At 34.4% G+C, this 20,175-nt stretch overlaps 1 protein-coding gene and 1 long non-coding RNA gene across 3 annotated transcripts; one reads left to right on the top strand and one right to left on the bottom strand.

The window, feature by feature from the left end:
* Positions 1-901: 901 nt before the first annotated feature.
* Positions 902-7,994, bottom strand: LOC21390914 (BEL1-like homeodomain protein 8). 2 transcript variants are annotated; one of them, XM_024174181.1, is made up of 8 exons: positions 7,861-7,994; positions 7,717-7,766; positions 7,437-7,543; positions 6,757-6,826; positions 5,298-6,683; positions 2,326-2,744; positions 2,163-2,223; positions 902-1,522 (listed from the first exon to the last, which is right to left on the bottom strand). In XM_024174181.1, exons 5-8 carry the CDS (start codon positions 6,600-6,602, stop codon positions 1,142-1,144), a joined length of 2,166 nt encoding a protein of 721 aa, XP_024029949.1. In that variant the 5' UTR covers positions 6,603-6,683; positions 6,757-6,826; positions 7,437-7,543; positions 7,717-7,766; positions 7,861-7,994; the 3' UTR covers positions 902-1,141. The 2 variants fall into 2 exon arrangements, with proteins under 2 accessions (XP_024029949.1, XP_010109496.1); XM_010111194.2 differs by lacking the exon at positions 7,437-7,543 and having other exon boundaries at positions 5,298-6,826.
* An 11,337-nt stretch (positions 7,995-19,331) lies between these two features.
* LOC112094095 lies at positions 19,332-20,116 on the top strand. The gene is made up of 3 exons (XR_002903351.1): positions 19,332-19,377; positions 19,689-19,801; positions 19,908-20,116. It is a non-coding gene; the product is annotated as an uncharacterized LOC112094095 (long non-coding RNA).
* The last annotated feature ends 59 nt before the right edge of the window (positions 20,117-20,175 follow it).

Genomic DNA, 20,175 nt, shown 5'->3' with positions numbered 1-20,175 from the left:
AGTACTCAAAAGACACAAACGAAAATCATCATGCCATCCCTAGGAAGGACTTCGGCAAATATATGGGCAATAATAATAACAATGGAAACGGAAGTGGGTAAGCTTCTATTTGAAGCTTTAGTTTATTACCACTACTATAATGATGCTTGTATAAGCTAGTTTGTGAGTGCACGCTAGTATCAACTAGTCCATGGTTTTAATGTTTTTGAATTTCTGTATGGATTTGGACTTAGTTTGTATTGTGACCTAATGCTAGAATAATTGCGTGGGGAATATATATATTTTTTATGTGGCCTTGTGTGACCATGTTATATATGAAACACTTTTTTCTCTTATATAAAGTTTAGCCGTAACAATTATTTTACACTTATTTGGGTGGTAACTACTGGAAAGAATATATTTTTTCACTTACAAATAGTAACCATTCTCATTTTATGTGCTCCAGATACAATTGATACAGGGGGAAACGCAAAACATCTTGGTTTAAGCTAACGTTATCCGTAAGAAGAACAAATTTTCTTTTCTCAACTTTTCTTTGCTTTGTTTTCTTACGTAAATATTAGAAGTAGAATAAAATAAAAAAAAATAAGGAGCTTTCTATAGTAGGGTGTGTGTTTTTCGACGTTATATTCAGAGAAAATCACATCATAACAAAAACATTTGTATAACTAACAAAACCTAACACAAATATGGGTTCAAAATAAAACATAATAATAACGCATTTTTTTCTCTAAGAGACAGAAATAAAAGCAGTAGTTGGGTATTTGCAACTCGTAAGTAAATAGTGCAATCTCTCTTTAACACTAAAATTAATCTATCAAAATTACAACTTTCGCGCGCCTAACTACCACCAGACTAGTCCAATATTTCACAGAAAAACAACCAAAAGGCAATTCAAGCATGTGACAAGGCATTCACTAGTATAGCAATAGGCATTGAAAATGAAGTTCTAGTGTCCTAAGATGGAGATGTTTACTCCCTTTTCATTTTCATTCCAAAGTCATCAAAGGAAGTTGTGTGCTCAATTATCCTCCAATTTCATTGAACAAACGAACCAAATATAACCTTGATCTAAAGATGTTGCCTAAGGTGATCTTGTTTGCAACATTTTTACAACAACTTTTCTATAAACTGATCAATGTCATTGATGACCGTGGCCCCAAACCTCAAGCCCGCTTCGATGGTATGGAATGAAGCCCATCAGTGTCCCGCTCATGCTTGTGGGACCTTGACACTCCAACCTCAACCGCTTTTCCTGACTCTGCTGCTGCTGCTGATCAGCACCGAGCCTATGATCCCTATTGCCCGTGGAGTAATCTGCACCAGGGCATTCCAATGGCTTGCTGGGCACCACACTTGTACCAAGCTTAGTTGAGGCCTGGTCATTGCTTGCAGGAATTGATTCATGCTTGCCGGTACTTTTGTCAACTTGATCTGCCAAGCCTTTGCTTTCAAGCGTGTGTATTTCTTCAACCATAGGCTTCCAAACTCGCACTCGCGCATTTATGAACCAGTTTGATACCTGAAATATAAATTAATTTAGTTTCATATCATTGCATTTTATGCAATTATCAATAATCTCAAATCAAGCAGGAGTACTACTCCTAGGTACATATAACATTCATGGATCTTAAACAGATTCCAATTTGGACATACACTCCAGATGATATAGCACGTAGAAATTGCCACATAAACAATGGCAATAGATATAGGCTGTGTAAAACAGTTTTGTTCCATTCAGTGGGCCACGCCAGGGTTTGATGCATATCTAATTCTCTAGTAGGAAAAATAAATCTGAATCCCTAGAATATTTACTTTATTTCGTTCATACGTTTGAACCACAATTTAAACCTTTTTACCATAATGTTTTCTCTCATAAAAATTCAAATTCTTGTTCAAGCCTATGAATCAAATGGGTCAATTATCTCTACATTTAATCACAATCACAATTAGTCGCAACTCTTCTTCGGAAGAAAGCTTGAGCTTTACACTAACAAATCTATACGCTTCAAAAATGAACAAACAAATCGGGATGCAAAGAGCTATAAATCTGGTCATACAACCCTCAAAACTATAAACAAACATAGACTACGTTTCAAATCAACTTGACCACAAAAAGAAAATGCATAAAATGAAAGCTAAAAACAAATAATTGAACCCACCTGGTTTCGAGTTAGACCCGTTTGAGTGGCTAACATGTGCTTGTCTGTGTCTGTAGGGTACCTAGAAAAGAAAAAATTTGACACAGCAAAACACATCAAATTTACTATTTGGAGTGGCCCAAGTGAAGATATAATAATATATGGGAGATCATGAGAGACATACGGGTGAAGAAAGTGCTCAAACAGCCAAGCTCTAAGTATGGCGACGGAGCGCTCGGGTAGGCCTCTCTGGGGCCTCCAGATGTGTTGTTGGGGCTCAGGGAAGGCCAAGTTAGCCCCACCAGATTTATGCTTTTGGAAGCTTTGTTCCATGTACTTTAGCCTCACTGTGCTAATGGCATGATGATCATGACCTAATTTGCTACTGCTACCGGTCATTGGGGACGGCAAGTCCTCTCCCAACGCTTTCCTCGTGTGCTTTAGCTGGTCGGCGATCGCGCCTTTTAAACAACGGAAGTGTCTTGAAACCGTCTTGAGAGCCATAAAGATGTAAGGCGTGGCAGAGCTAAGGCCTGCCACTGATTGAAAAGATGATACCACCATCTGCATTTGCTGACGGTATTGCTTGTACTTTCTGCTAACCTTTCCGAATTGCATAAAAGACACGAGTCACCGAAAATGTCACTCGAAAGCGATATGCAAAGATGACAATGATACTCAAATCTGAAAAATCTGTAAATTGCAGTAGTACAAGTTTGTGTTCAACGTGTGCAACTGTCATTAACAAAAGCACCATAAGAGCATTTTGAAAGATTGTTACAAAAACGGAGAAATATTATTGAACTGCAACAACTGAATTCGACTAAATTAGGAAAATTAATAGTGGTGTTATGTTACTCAACAACGTGGCCTTTGGTCATGCCAAGAGTAACAACTATTTGGTTTCGGACGTTGATAAAGTAAGTGATCACAAACAAGTGGTGTACACTGTTAATCTAAAGCTATATATATATATATATATAGATATATATATATATCTTTTTTGTATGGCCCTCCAATAGGTAAGGGCTTTTTGCTGTTTATCAATTAATTATTGGTTGGACACAAGGAGTGAATATCATCTGAATTTAGTGGATGCCTTGAAGGGAAATTAGTAATAAAAAAAAAAAAGGTGGGCCATCCAGATATTTCTGTTGGTAGTTTAGACAGGGAATGATTGTTTTCTCTATCTCGTCGAATCAATTATATCATTGTGTAGTTCTATATGAGCTAAGTAACTTTCTTTTTTTTAAACAAAAAAACTTTTAACATCTGGATTATTCCATTTTCAATGAAAAGGACAGGGCGGTTACAATCAAAAGATAGTCAGCGGTAGACTCGAGAGTCCAAGGAGTATAAAACATTCATATAATTATACATAGAGCTATCTGCTTTTGAACCTGTCATATTTTTTATTTGACGAGTAGTATTGTTTTTATAAATCCTATTCTTACCATATTTATGATGTTGAATGTTCTTTTTTTTTTTCATTATTACTTCATGAGTGTCCACCTTATAAAACTGATTATTATAAGAGTAAACTCTACATCTAAAAGTAGAACATGAAAAAGAACCAATTGAGTCTTGGACTCTCTTCATTCCTCTTCAAATCGCTCGGGAAGCAAACTTCAATATATAAATTTTAAATCACCACCATTGAATTAGTAAACGAATTAAAAAAAAAAAAAAGAAGGATAGAATGTGACTATAAATTTAAATCAACATCAAATGCAGCGTTTGAAATGGGACTAGCTATATAGCACACGAAATTTCCAAACATATAGAATGTGATTAGATGTAAAACACTCAAAAAGTTCATACTTCAAAGTTCAAACACAGTAAAACTAAATCTGAGAGAAGATTATCTTAACTTATCAGAAAATGAAAGAAAAAAGAGAGTAGCATTTCTAGACCTCAATATTAGAAGCAGTGAATTTGCCGTTGGCTTGACTTGTGCAATCACGTGTAAAAAGTGAGAATTAGTTCTACCTATATATCACAATGAGACCCTAACCAAGAGTTATTAGGCACAGAACATATTGAATAATCTCGCAATATTAAACAAAAAAGTACAAGTTATAAGATCAATGACAAACTGAAAGGTAAAACTTATTCCCTGAATCACTTTCCATTTATCTTGTGAGATTTATGCCCGTTTATTTCATAGATTTGAACTATAGTTCAAAACTTTTTTACTACACTATTTTCTCTTATAAAAATTAAAGTTTTTGTTCAAACCTAACAAATAGGTCACTAGAGTCCACGTTCATGCTAAGTTTATAATTCAGAATTTCACCCACACAAAAAAAGACACCCATTAATTGGAGTTGAGTACGACATGGGGACTTTATGTCTTTTTACTAATTGGTGAGAAAGCAGTGTTAAATTACCAAAGCGTCGTACCCTTTCGGCATATAGCAGTGAGTTCCCCAGCCAATGGTTTTAGAAACAAGAGTGGTATAATTGATAAACTCTAGTTTACAGCAATTAAACGATACAGAAAATATGATATAGTGAGATGGTATAAACATCTAGATTGGCATTAAATCATTCGCACCTGGTAATATTGGAAAAATTAATTTCCTCAAACATATATATCAACAAAACTAAAGGTCGTTAAAAACTAAAAGAAAAATGGCGCCTAGTACCCTTTAGCCCAATGAACTTTATCAACGTATAAATTTATAATAATTAACTTGTATTTAAAACTTTCTATTATGTTGATGTTGATACTTGTAGTCCACAGTCTAGCAAGCTATAAGCATTTGGTTGGTGGATTCGTGCCATGATTCGAATCATGGTTCGTGGTTCGCAACAGTATTTTCTCTCAAAAAAAGCAAACGTAAATTGAAAATAGTTCTGAAACCATGAACCAAACCAAACGTCCATGCCCTATATCTCTTCACCATATATTTAAAACGAGCACTTCATTAAGCATCTTCTACCTTCATCTACCAATCTAGAAGTGAAAGCTAGACAATTATTTCTCACCATGCATGCATAATTAATATTAAATGCAAAAGGAAACGCGCATGTATATTGTTAAACCAAACCTATCCAAGTAAACCAAATATAAAAGAGCAAACTACCACTATAAGTACTCATCAATCAATTTATTAATAAAAAAAAATAGAAGACATAAAATGGAAGAATTACCTCTTCTTGCATGTATAGAAGCTTTGCCTTCTTCTGTTGCGCTTGTTCCGGCCTAGATGACCCAAAAGACACACTGCTCCCAACTCCTCCATGGTGATCTCCACTTATCTCATTTGAACCATAAAATGTAGAAGAAGAACCACAAGAATTATTATTATTATTACTCGCCTTTTTCGCCACAATCTGATCGCTTTCATTCACATTAATGTGATCACCATGATCATGATCTCCAGAATTAGCCGAACCACTAACTTCTCCAGAAACCATCTCAGCTGAAATATTATCAACATCACATGTACTCGTACTCTTCACCATCATCAGTACTTTCGAACCGCAGAAATCGTCCAACAGCTGCTGAGCGGGCCACAAGAATCTCGAGCTCTTCAAGATCGTGGCGTACCCGGTGAAGGGCCCCAGGGGACCTGTGGTGCTTCGGTATCCACAGGAAGAAACCCCGACGATGTCCTGAAGAGATTTCCCAGCACAATTCGCTTTGCTGATTATAGACGGCTTCGGTATCGCTGGCTTTGGCAATTCTAATACTTCTGAGCCCTGAAACTGAGGATTGATGGAAGAGAGCGAGAGAGACAAGCCTTGCAAATTGTTGGAATCGCTCACGACAGTACTACTATGAGTAGTACTAATTAACCCGTGATGATGATCTTGCACATTGTCGAAACGCGGTGTCGTTTTCGATTGGTTGACGTAGCTCAAGGGAAGAAGGGCCAGTTCGTTTTGATGATCTCTGACGTCGTTGGACATCTCCATCATGTCCTGTTGGTTTCTTGGTCCCGTGGAAGCCACCGTCACAATATTACTTGGATCTTCGAGAATGTCGTTGTTATTGTAAGGAGGAGCTAAATTCATTACTTGCCCGGAAATCTGATGACCAGTAGATGTTGGATTGATCAAATTGTTTGCTTCTGCGAAATTCGCAAACCAATCAAAGCTTTGGTATTGCGGATTGAGCTGCTGGCTTGGTGATCTCCAATCTGATACGGAATTCCTAACAAGAACATTGTTATGACTTGCACTATTTCTCGATGAGAAATCGAGCATCTCCGAGGGAATTATACCGGACGGGACGTCGTAGAGGAAATTATTGGCGTGCCTGGCGTTGCGGGCATGAACAATATGATCTGCAGGGTGGTGGCCGTGGAGACTGAATTGGTCCAAATTGTTGGGAAAGTTGTGATGGTGTAAATGGTGGGGATTAGATTGCAGTTGTTGAACTCTCAACTTGTCGCGTCGGCTTTGCTGTGGCACATGAGATTGATCAGGCCTAAAGCCGCTCGCCTGATCCATTCAAGACGTCCACCCGATCGAGATTATGCTGGTTAATGTGGTTATTACTCTTGCATTTAATGACACGGCAGCTTCAAATTGCTGAACAAGAAGCCTTACTGATGAGCGTACAGTTCTTGGTAGAATAACAATTAAGATGGAAAATATTACCCACAAGATCAGCTTTTTATATTATCCCATCAAGTTGAGCAACATGACAGTACATTTTCCATAACTTAAATTTCCTGCAACACCAAACCGATTGTTTAATAATTACTTTCGTGAAAAGTTATTTCAATTACAAAGAATGGAATACCTCGCTGGAAATGGCAATATAATAAAGTTGATGGTTAGACCAAAGTAAATGAAAACATTCTCTAAAATATATCATCTCTCTAACAACATATTCTTCCTGATAGACAGAAAAACACGATCAATAAAGGACGAACCGAAACAACAAATATATATCAGACACTTCCTTTTTCAAATTCGTTTTTTACTAAATTTTTTCACTTCCTTTCTGATTTTTTTTTTTTCCTTTCGCTTTAAACCTCGAGAGCCCGTCGCATCCAAAGAAAAAAAAAAAACCCATTGCTTTTCTCATAAACAGTGATTCTGCTATTCAACTTCCTATTACTGTCGGCAACCTTCAACAACTATGTATTATTATGGAACTCTTAATACTCACCAAAAGGCAGATAAAAGAAAACGTTCTTCCCATCAAAAACCACACGTAAACCCGATCACCAAACTACAACAACCACTTTTTCACCACCAAATAACTAAAAAGAACACGACTTTCAGAAAAAAATAAATAAAAACCCTAATTCTATACATCATATTTAAGATTAGTACCTTATTAACAAGTACTTTCACCAAACATATAGCTAGATCCAGCTGTTGAAATTCTTGTACAACTTACTATACGCTTCCCAACCTAATCCATAATCGTAATCTTTGAGCTACATAATTCACACAAGTCGTTTCATAAACAGTTAGACCCAGATAAGAAAGGAGAAAACAGCTGTTCTTAGATTCCCATCTAAAAGAAGCCAAAAATTCAAACGAAAATCAAGCAGAATTATCACTGAAAAGAAAAAACAAAAAATCGCTAAAAAACTCATGCAGTACTTACCACACACGAAATTAAACGCCAAGTACGTACCACACCATATATCGAAGCCGCTGAGTAGTACAAGAGCAAACAAAAACTTCAATAATTATTATTAACAAATATATATAGAGTCAAAAGGTTTGAAGAAAGTTTCTATTTCGTTACCTCCAAAAGATAATTATTAGTACTCCATCGATCACAGTCCGGAGACCGTACGCTTGTTCTCAGCTTGGAACCCGATTCCTTCTCTTCGATGAGATTTCTCAGAAAGAACTGAAGAGGAAAAAATGTCAAGTTTACTTTGGAGTTTTTTTTTTCTTTTTTTGCTTGAAAAAATGTATATATATCACTATTTGCGAGAAGCTCCACTAGTGCAATTATTGAGAGCGAATAAGCAAATTAATGATCGCCGTTAAAGCTTCAACGTCAAGTCTTGAGAGCGTGGATATATATAGTTTGTTTTTTTTTTTTTTGACGTGTTTTTCGTTTTATTAATTAATTAATTATTTAATTTAAAATAATAATAAGAAGTCGCGGAGATTTTTCGACTCTTTTTAACGGCGAAGAAACGTCGCATCCCCGTGGTTCCCACACGAATTAATTTGGTGGGGGAGGTTTTTTTCCGTCTTTCTTTTTTTCTTTCCTTCCTTTTTCTTTTCTTTTTTCTTTTTCTCCCGGTAACAGAAATTTTCATGACGTCTTTTCTTGGGCGACATAATAAAAGGCACATGCGATAGTTCGAAGAAACACCCTTGGTAATGGGCTTTTATTACGGAAGTGCCACTAATCTTTAAGAACGAGCAGCGAGCCTGGACTAGTGCCTCTTAAATTTCGTATGGACGAAACTACCCTTTAAGCACCATCAACTCAGCCGTGTCAATTTGAGAAATGCAAACATCTTTCGGCATCGTTCAGTTTGTGAATTTGAATTTTCAATTCGAGTTGAGATGTGATATTTTTTTAGAGTTTTTTACTGTAACAGAAAAAGTTAAATGTGACATTTTCTGAGAGCCTTTTACTGTATAAACCTAAAACTGAAAACTCGAATAAGTGAAATGAAAACCTGTTATTTTCTGTATTAATTATTTAACAAACGAATCTTATTATCTTATTTTTATTTAAATAATAATATATTATATTTATAGAATTTACATATTAAAAAATAAATTTAAAAAATGACAACAAGAGAGATAAAATGACTAATGGTAGAATTTCTCTACATATTTTCATAATTGATAGTTTTAACTTGACATGCGTTTCTTCACAAGTCTTGTATAACTACCTTCTTTATTAACTTTTCAAGCACATTGATGTATAGTTTAACGAGTACGTACTAGATAATTCTAGTATTCCACAACTGAAAGTCACATGTGCACTTACTATAGGAGTGTTGTGTTGGCCATAAATTTTTCTATTTCTGTTTCTAAAAGGAGGGTGTTTTGGTCACATGGACACTCCTTTTTTTTTCCCTTTCTGAAAAAAAGACAATTTGTGGACATAATCTTATCAATTTGTAATAGAAGTCATTCTGAGGATAACGTTATATAGCAAGGGCCAATCAATAATCCATATCAGCATGTCCCTGACATCTCTTCTACGGTGAAAATTGTGAACTAGACGAAAGTAGAAAGATTACGTGACCAAACCTACATATAATCTAAAGAAAAAATCTATTACACTTGGACCCACAAAAGGGTCAACAAAGGACACGTGTAAGGTTCTAATTGGGAGTAGCCCATCATTGGAAATTGGCATAGACACAGTACGGGCGTAACTGGAGATCGAGTCACCTTCGGACAGTACTCTCTTAAAAATTGGAGTAGCTTTGGAAAGGACCCTAATACGAAAGGATGATATTAAATAGACAGGAAAAATATTCCTCTTTTTGAACGTCGACGGTCAATCCACATATATAGAGATATATCTTTTGCTTGAGAACCTAGCTAGCGGTTCTCTCTTTTACCGATTACCGATAAAAAAGCCGGTCACTTCCCCAAGTACGTACGGAAAAGCCTCCTAATTTTTAATTTCTCCCTCGGAAACTCTCACACTCTGTGTTATAGTTATGCCTCATTATTACTGCAGCTGCTTTCCCACCGTCCGATGGCCTTACCACCACCCAATCCCAACGGTTACACAAACTTAAGACAGAGGATCATTATACTACTTGAGATCGGACGTATGCTATTGGGGTTTGATTGTGATTTCTGGCAGTCATGAATATTGGTGCCCGAGTACTGCTGACAGTCCAATCAAAGTAAAGATTTTGAAGATATGTGTGGGGGGGGGGGGGGGTCTGTCATCTGTGGCTGTCTGTCACGATTTCTGTTTTGAACCTGGTAACCCACGTGGGCCCACTTCCCGGAGGAGTAAATTTGTAAGGAGAGAGAACTAGGGTCCATTGTTGTTCCACGTGGCGGAATCTTGGTGCTTGTTCGCCTCGGCCCAGCGACTGTGGTTGGTTTTTTTTTTTTTTTTTTTTTTTTTTTTTTGGGGGTAAAGAGTAAAGAAGAAACAAAACAACTACTCTTTCTTTTTTTTTTTTTTTTTTTTTTTTTTTTTTTTTTTTTTCCTTTTTTGAGGGATGGTCGGTACTAATTTTATTTTAGAGAAAATAACGGTCCGTTCACTTTGCTGATTCGAGTTTAGAATTTAAGTTTTTATACAGTAAAAAGTTCTTATAAATAATCACATCTAACTTTTTTGCTACAGTAAAAAATTCTCATATAAAGTCACATCTAAATTCGAATCAACGAAGTGAACGGGGCAAACATATTTAGATGTTATTCAGTGTAATTAGTAATTTATTTTTAATTCAGAATCATAATTTTAGTTTATAATTAGTATTTATTTACAAAAAATAAAAAATAGTTACGATTTGACTCTTTTAAAATTAATATATTATTAATATGATTTTTATTGAAGGTTTGAACTCTGATGTAATGATTTGAATCACGATGTGAGATTTTAAGAGCCCGTTTAGTTTGAGGATTCGTTCTCTGATTCAAATTATAGTTCATGGTTCGTTACAGTAGTTACCCTCATAAAAAATATATGTAAATTGGAAATAGTTCTAATCTCATTGTTCTAATCAATGAACCAAACGGACTCTAAATTATGAATTACCTATGATTCTAAAACCACTCTATTGGTTTTGAGTGGTTCAAACTCGTTTGGTTCTGATTTCAGAATCGTGATGTAGACCTAAAGTGATGAATTATAGTTATAGTTTCAAAATCAAAACTAGAATCACTTTGATTTGAACCCTCGTACCAAATGCACCATTATTATTATTTTCATTCAAAAATACATTAATCTTTTCCAAATCTACCCTTTCATTTAGGATTACGGTTTTTTATCCTCTTCTTCAACTAAACCCAAACATCTCTCTTTATCTCTCCTCTGAGCACTCTCCCCGTCTCACATGATGATCATTGTTGTTGAGAACAAGGTTGCCACAGCGAACTAAACTCCGATGAGAAGCCTTCGCAAACCAGATCCGTGAGCTGCGAAGACCAGAGAATGTTGCAAAACACCGCGACGGATCTTGGCTAAGATCTGCCGTCGTTGGAGATCATGATTTGCTATTTTTGCAGTCGCCTACGACCATCGTTCGAGAGCAACATAGATTGCTGTTTAGCGATATGATAATTCCTCGTGCCCGTTGCTGAGGTCGTGCCGTTTCCAGAGAATATTGGAATTTGCTAGCTAAGATACGAGAACACCGTCTACTGGACATCTTGCGAATAGATCAAACGGCGATGTGATGGAACATGGCAGCCTCGTTGGATCTGAGAGCTTTTTTATTATAGTAAAAAAAGTTAGATGTGACATTTTCTGAGAACTTTTTACTGTATAAATCTAAAATTAAAAACTTGAATCGGTGAAATGAACGAGGCCTAATTTTCATTCAAAAATATATTAATCTTTTCTAAATCTACCCTTTCATTTAGGATTACAGTTTTTTGTCCTCTTATTCAACTAAACCCAACCATCTCTCTCTATCTCTCCTCTGAGCACTCTCCCCATCTCACATGATGATCGTTGTTGTTGAGAACAAGGTTGCCATGGCGAACTAAACTCCGACGAGAGGCCTTCACGAACCAGATCCGTGAGCTGCGAAGACCAGAGAATGTTGCAAAACACCGCGACGGATCTTGGCCAAGATCCGCCGTCGTTGGAGATCATGATTTGCTATTTTTGTAGTCGCCTACGACCACCGTTCGAGAGCAATAGAGATTGCTGTTCAGCGATATGATAATTCCTCGTGCCCGTCGCTAAGGTCGTGCTGTTTCCAGAGAATATTGGAATTTGCTAGCTAAGATACGAGAACACCGTCTACTGGACATCTTGCGAATAGATCAGACGGCGATGTGATGGAACATGGCAGCCTCGTTGGATCTGAGCAAGAACCGCACGCGAATCAGATTTGAAACTGCATCAGAGCCGAAGAAGATCGACGACCTAAAGCCACCGTGGTACTTGGAGATTGTGAGTCCGTTTTTTTTTTTTTTTTTTGCTGTGAATGTTCAATTTTTGGTTTAGAGGTTTGATCATTTTTTTTTCCTTGAGAAATGATGTTCAGTTTTGTGATTTGGAATTTTTTATGAGAAATATGATTTATACCGGTAAATATTGTATTTATTGGTAAGTGCAATGTTTAACAATCGCCGGAGTTGGTAGTTGAATTTTCAGATAAATATATATTTATGAGTAGATACGATATTTACTGGTAAATATGATATTTATCGGTATATATAACACTTTTCGATTGCCAGAATTGATCGCTGAATTTTCTGATAAGTACGGTAATTATGATATTTATCAATCGTCAGAGCGAGTTACCGAATTTTCACCAGTAAATACGGTATTTATCAATAAATACGATATTTATCAGTCGTCAGAGTCGATCGTTGAATTTTTAAATAAATTTAGTAAGCACGGTATTTACAACTAAATATCGTATTTACTGATAAACACAATAATTACTATTCACTGGAATTAATAGTCAAATTTTTAAATAAATATAATATTTATTAATAAATATAACATTTATCAATTACATGAGACAACAGCGAAAAAACAATCGCCGGAGAAGACCGCTAAAAAAAACGATTATTGAAACTAGTTGTCAGAGCAAGCTATGATAGATTTTATTTTTTATGAGATAAAATACTGTCATGAACCATTTTTTTAGTATAAATTCCTTTATTAAATGTCTCATAAGAGAGTATTTTTGTGCTTAATAATATTTAAAGTTTAAAATATTAAATTATGTTATAATTTATTATTATAAAAATATTATAATTTACTAAATATTCTATTAAATATGCCATCTCTGTCGTCTCCTCTTTATTTTTCTGGTTAAAGGTAAAGATAAGAGCGTTATAAAAGTCTAATTTTGGGTCTTAATAATTTTAAATTGAATGATTAGACCATTTATTTTTATTTTTTAAAAAAGTGATAAAAAAATGATGGGACAACGGCACCTCATTATGAACTTGTCATCTCATTTGGCCCAAGATGACGTATGACATTCAGAGAGATGGGACCCATTAGCTTTTGCATGGGGCTCACACCATCTCATATTTAAGTATATTTGATTAGAAAAAAAGTATATTTAATTTAATTCAATTAATTTTGAGTAATTTTAATAAATACTCTTTAAAAATAAATATGTTAACATTTTTATTTTTTATTTTTGATTCATAATTTTTTTAATTTTATAATTATAATAATAAAAAAATATTTATAAAAAATAAGAGATAAAAATTTAAACTCATATATTTATAAAAATAAATTTTCTATTTTTTAACTATATTTATTAGTTTTATTAGATTTTCTGCTAGTCTTTTTAATTATTATATAGTTGTCATGACTAGTTGTCATGATCACTATGATTACTTGTTAGTTCTTAGCAGGAAAAAAAGTCATGACTATCATTATTAGATAACTCATATTATGCAAAAAAAAAAAAAAAAAAAAAAAAAAAAAAAAAAAAAAAGATAACCAATATTCAGTAATATTGTGCAATGTGCATCAGAAAAGCTTGCACCAACACATTGTTATATATAATTCGGAATGAGCACACATGCAAATTCCTCTGTAAGACAGTTCATATATTCTTGAACTTTTAATGGTGCAGGATATATATATATATATCCTTAATTTCAGGACAACTCATATTCTTAATTTCGATTAATGTAGATGATATTTGAATCGCCAAGTCCGCGACAATACCTTAACTCATCTTAAAGGAGAAAATACCCCAAAGAAAATAAAAGAAACTTTTTATCTAGTGATCTTCTTAGAATAAATTAGCTGCATTATAAAACAAAAATAAATAAATAAAAAGTTAGCTACAAAAAATTCATTACTCACGACCTACACAAACCTACTTCTAACTTTTTTTTTTTAATTGAAACTTCGTATCAACCCTTTTCTCACATTCAATCCCATCGGCTTAGACGTGAGAATCCCATCTAATCCCGTCGGGTTGAAATTTGAATAGAACGTGTGTGTGTGTGTGTTTTTTTTTCTTTTTTCGGACCTCACGTTAATTAAAAAAACTACATTCTCTCTTAGAATGCGAGAATTTTTCTAGTAAAACAATCTTAATATTAATAGTATTAATTTATAATTATTAAGTCTGATTAAAATTATATTAAATTAAAAAATATATAATTTTTTATATAAATTTAATAAATAAAAATAAAAAATTACTGATAACTTATTTTTTCACAAAATCCTATAAATAAAGGCTAAAGAAAAGTAGGGAAGGAAATAGTTGTTTAATTAACATATAGTGCGGCAGAGTCAATGAACTGGCTTGGGATGTGACTATATGTCAAGTTCTTGTATAGAAAAATATTTGAATCAGTCTAAAGAGATTTGTTTTGTAGTTTGTATCTAATCGAATATCTGGTAATTTTATGTCCAGTCTTGTTGGAAAAGACTTTGAATGTATATCAACGACAGAGATGCAATAACCACATCCAGCTACCCCAATAGACTCCAACTGCAAAAATTGTACAAAGCTTTTTTTTTTTTTTTTTCTAATAATTCATTTTTGCGTTCTATTCCTAATTTTTTTTTTCTTTTTTCATTCCATGAAAGAAAAATTAAAAGCCCTATAAAGATTGAAGAAAACAGTCTATTATTACTACTAGTAGTAGCAAGAAATAGTGTAGCACTGCAGTTATAACTAATACATGTCTCGGAAAAAAATGAAAAAACTTATAAGAGCACACATATATCCCTAGCTTTTTTCAGTTTCTTACTTTTCAACTCATGTTTTATTTTTGATAAGTAATTTTCAACTCATGTTAAGCAAAACTATTAACGAAAAGACAACAAATAAAAATTAAAACTTAAAATGGGGATCAGTGAGTGATAAATTATTTACGTGATAAAATCATTGGAAAGATGATATGAGGGTGGATAATTAATTTTATTTTATTAATATCGCTGCAAAAGGAACAATCTGAGGGTGACGATAGCCCTCAGTTTGACGACGTCATTCTATCATGTCACAACAGAAACCCTATTTCGTACTCCTCCTCGCGCCTTCGCCTAAGTAGGGTCTCCTTAAGTTTCCGCACTTGATTTTCTGCCTATTTCGTACTCCTCCTCGCGCCTTCGCCTAAGTAGGGTCTCCTTAAGGCTCCGCACTTGATTTTCTACATTTTTACGAAATTGCCATTGCAGTTGTCAAATTGACTAAATGACTGGATTACCCTCCTCGCCTCCACATGAAAATTTGCCCGACTTGCAGCAACAGCGTTCCTTTCTCTTTACTTTCTTCTTCTTTTTCTTTTTCTTTTTCAATGGAAAGCAATGGCCCTCCATTAATTATTTCTTTTTTTTTTCTTTTTCTTTCACTAGTAAAAAATCAGGAATAGAGGTCGGGGTTTAAACATCACCTCTTTACGAGCAACGTCAAATAGTGTTGTAGACATCAACCATTATATTGGGCGAAATCTAAAGGTTATGATCTCATTTAATTTGTGGATTGAAATTTTTAATTTAAGTTGAAATATGATATTTTTTAAAAATTTGTATTGTAATAAAAAAAATTAAATGTGACATTTTTTAAAAATTTTTTACTATAAAAACTTAAAATTAAAACCTTAAATTAGTGAAATGAACCAGACTTAAATAATTAATAAATTAGTGAAATGAACAAGACTTAAATAACTAACCTTAGATGTCGCTTAAAACACGAGCAACCTCTAAGATCTTATTAGATCTCACTTCAAATACAGATGACCTCTAAAGCATTTGCTCAATGCCTTTAAGTGACATCTAAAACATGAGGCTTAAATTTAAATTTAGAATCTAAACAGCAGCCGATTAATATATAAATGTATATTTTTTTTTTTTTTTCCTAAACTCTCTGAACATACTAAGCATATTTCATAATTTCATAAACAAGTTTAAATTTAAATTTTTATTTTCTGAGATCTTCTAATAGAGTTATTCTTTTTTTTAATAGAAAAATTAAATTATTCCTTAAAATTTTAAAAAAGTTAAGGGTCCATTTATTTTACTGATTTGAGTTTAGAATTTAAATTTTGTTACAGTAAAAAATTTTCAGAAACAGTCACATCTAACTTTAAATTATTCTTAAAAATTAAGAAAAGTTAAGGGTTCATTTATTTCACTAATTCAAATTTAAAATTTAAAATTGATTACTGTAAAAAGTTTTCAGAAACAATCACATTTAATTCTTTTATTATAATAAAAAATTATAATATAAAATCACATTTCACTTAAATTAAAAATTTAAATTAACGAATTAAATTAGCGTTGGCGTTAAGAAACTAGGGTGAAACAATCACATTTAATTCTTTTATTATAATAAAAAATTATAATATAAAATCACATTTCACTTAAATTAAAAATTTAAATTAACGAATTAAATTAGCGTTGGCGTTAAGAAACTAGGCTCTGCCTCAACAGGATCTGTGGTTCCCTCCGCTTGTTTTTGTCCTTAAGTGGAATTTAGGTCCACCATATTCATTGCCTGTTTACACCTCTGATTCGTCTGATTCAGAGTTAGCGCCGATCCTTATCTAAAATCCTCCCAAACCCAATTCTAAGACTGCTCTAGGCTGATATTTTCCTCGCCTCCCTTATATTATAGAAGAGTAAGCTTTTGACCATCTTCTTCTTTTAAGAAATAAATAGAGTAAGGTCTTTACCGATCTATTCTATTAAAAGTCTTTCTTCCTTATATGCCTTCCCGAAGGTTGTGAACTGAACTTTCGGTGGAAGCAGGAAGTGCGATAAAGATTCTATTTCTTCCGCTGAGGTGAGGAGCTCCTCTATTCCTATTCTATTTCGGGGATTTTAATAGTATTCCTATTCTTATGATTAGATCATCGACCACGGGCAAGAAAAAAAGGAAGAACAACCGCTACAGCTTCGCTTCCTTACTTATTTGGTTACTTTATAGTTGGAATAAGGAACATAAGGTGCAAGGCCCTTTTAAGGCGTTATGGGTCGGCCACATAGGAATAAGAATAGCATTTCTCTTTCGCTTCAGCAGAATGGGATGATTCTTACCTTCTGGGAAGGAGTCTTTACTAAGGAAACTTCCTCCAAAGATCTCTTTTCCCGGGAATGAATTGATCAATCTAGCTTCTGATTTATCAACTTAAACATCAAGTGAAATGGCCTTCTGGTACAAATAAATTGAGGTTTCCCTGGGGGTTGGTTCAAGAAGTGGTAACGCAGGGGGGTGGGTGTAATGAAAGAAGTAGCTTGGGCAAATTCTAGAATTCATTCCTAGCCTCGGGCTAACCTAACTCATTGTAGCGTAGGGGTAGTGGAGACTAGTAGTAATGAATAAAGTTACGGGAGGAGGCTAAGAGTGTAGTCGGGAGCTAAGAGTAATGAGGCAAGTTAAAGGAAGAGCCTATGCATACTTCTTTTTTTTCCTAAGGCAAGAAACTGCTACTGGCATCGATCAACTGCAACTCCTGGCATGAAGACACTTCCCTTGGGGCAACTCCTGTCAATGCCCAATATGCCTAATAAGGTTACAGCCAGGGTCAGGGAGAAAAGGAAGAACTCTTGCCAACCCTTTGACTTTTTGATCGAATGTCTGCTAAAAAAGTGCTCACTTTTTGCCTCGTTTTCGTTGCATTGCTTCTTTTATTCTCTTTCGCTAAGTCCGGGACTTATCTCCTCCTCGAGAAGGCCCCCGAAGAATCAGAAGAATCGGTTTTCGGATGAGGAATTGCCCTTCTTCTTCTTTCCTTCTCGAAAGACCCTCAGGCAGTTCCTTTGATTCTTATCAAGGGGAAGGCCGAAACGGTAAACCCAGCGTCCTGCTTTTCATTTGACAAGAAAGGAAATTAGAGAATAAGCAGAAGAAGTCACATCGATTCGAGTCGACAAGAGAGAAAGAATTGAGGCAAATCTAGCTCTCGTGGAGGCTGCTCAATGAAAGAAAATAGAAGAGGAGGTATACCCGACCGACGATCCAGCATCAATGATAGGAATCCTCGATTCGCATCCCCTACTTGGTATTTGTTCTGGTTGGGCCATCTAACTTTCTAAGAAGTAGCCCATAATTAAGGGAATCCGCATCGGTATTAGTGTCCTATAAGATAAGGTTCAATTCCCCTCTCAAATAAAATAGGCAAAATCGAATAAAAAAGAAACTTGTTCATTTATGTTACCCGTTGTGGACCTTCAACGTTTCACCTTTAATAGAAAAAGGAAAGGCGGTTTGGGAAGTGACGTTGAGGCTGGGCACGTGCGATAAGTAATAAAGAAAGCAAAGGGAAATCAGAGGAGTTAGAGCAGGAAACTAAACGCAGTTTTAATTTTTTTTTTAGAACTGAAATCAATCTCTGAATAAAACTACTAAAGACATTTCAAAAATAATTTTAAAATATAAATATTTTTATTTCTATTTTTATATAAAAAATAAAATTATTTTGAAACCAATTTTAAATCCACCTAGCTTTTTCTCTATTAGAAAAAGGAGGGAAAGATCCATCACCGCTTTAAAGCGCGTAATGTATGGAGAACTGAATTAGAAAAGCGTGAACAGTTATTACCTCAAATAAAAGACACTGCTGCTCTCCTCTCTCCTCTAAATTCCATACTCTCCCCACATGAGGCATGAGCTCTACGCCGCCTTACTTGGGTTTTTTTTTCAATTTTTTTTTTTTTCATCTGACCATATGGGTATTATCCTATGTTGGTAGCTTTTTTCCATTTTTTTTTTTATTTGATGCACTAGATGAGCAATTATGAATGTTATTTGTATTTTTTTTTTTTTTTAGAAAAATGGATCAGAATTGCTTCTTTCGAGTATTGCATGTCCTACTAATTGCATCAATTGGGTCTTGCCGGTATTGATTTTCACTTTTGAACATTTTTCTTAGTGATTATTCAGTAGAAGTTTCTAATTAAAAGAGTTTGTGATGGTGGATCCAAAAAAAAAAAAAAAGAAATTGATGCTCTTTTCCGAAATGGACTGATCGTGCAAGAGGGATTTCTCTTTTCTTACTTGTATGAGTCTATGAATGACCTAATTAATGAGGTCTTTGTTTAAAATTGTTCTCAAAACTAATACTAAATCTACTATTTGAAGTTGCTTATGTATATTTCTACTATTTTCAGGATGTGGGAATTCCTATTTTGATTGCTGCTATTTACAGGATGGTATAATCCTCGTTTAATGCTCTATTTTTCATTTAATGATTTACATCACGTTTCAAGCTTGTCTTCGCTAATAATAGTATTAAAATCTATTTTCTAGAGAGATTTACGTGTCTAATTCTACTATGCAGGGTCTTGAACTTTATGCTGACACATAATTTGTTACTCTGTCTTTCATAGTTGTTGAAGGGTGGCGGCATAGTGGTGGCTTTATTTGTTTACTCAACCACTTACAAATTATGTGCTCTTCTACTTGCTGCATTATCAGTTTTAGGCATATTTCAACTCTTCTCATTTTTTCTAATCTTATGTAGGGAGAAGAGCTTCAAGTCCTCGAATGTTGTTGATAAGTGTGAGAAAGAGACGTTTGAATGGACAAAATGAGCTTACTCTGCTTCACTTTTGTTCAAGTCCCTTTAAGATGCGGGTATGACATTTTGATCATATAAATTGCCACACATTTGTCCCCTATTTATCTCTTTGACTCTCCATCCTTGTGAAGCCATCGGTTTTTAAATGAAATTACAATGCAGGTTGCACATCATTGTTCATCAGATTTTGGATTAATGATGGGAGAGCTTTTGGTGATTGGCGTTGTTGTTGGACCATTTGTTGTTGTAAATTGTAATACATGTTTCTAACATTTTTATTGCAAAGTCATGGCTTCTTATCTTGGTTGCAAAATTTGTAGGGTGGCTCTTATATAGATAAATTATTGTTTCTGGTATTGTATATGTTTTGATTGTGCTATTTGTTATTAATAATATATATTCATATAAATATTAAGATTTGTTATTTAAT

This window comes from Morus notabilis, unplaced genomic scaffold (assembly GCF_000414095.1).
Source record: "Morus notabilis unplaced genomic scaffold, ASM41409v2 Scaffold520, whole genome shotgun sequence".
Classification (NCBI taxonomy): Eukaryota; Viridiplantae; Streptophyta; class Magnoliopsida; order Rosales; family Moraceae; genus Morus; species Morus notabilis.
Note: the sequence above shows the minus strand (reverse complement) of the source record. Positions and strands in the feature narration are given on the sequence as shown.

Excerpts from the sequence above, each read along its gene's own strand:
- LOC21390914 (XM_024174181.1), bottom strand. The coding sequence starts at position 6,602 with ATGGATCAGGCGAGCGGCTTTAGGCCTGATCAATCTCATGTGCCACAG. Across the intron at positions 2,745-5,297 it reads TTCTATACATGCAAGAAGAG|GTTAGCAGAAAGTACAAGCA; the intron begins GTAATTCTTCCA and ends CAATTCGGAAAG. Across the intron at positions 2,224-2,325 it reads TTTGAGCACTTTCTTCACCC|GTACCCTACAGACACAGACA; the intron begins GTATGTCTCTCA and ends TTTCTTTTCTAG.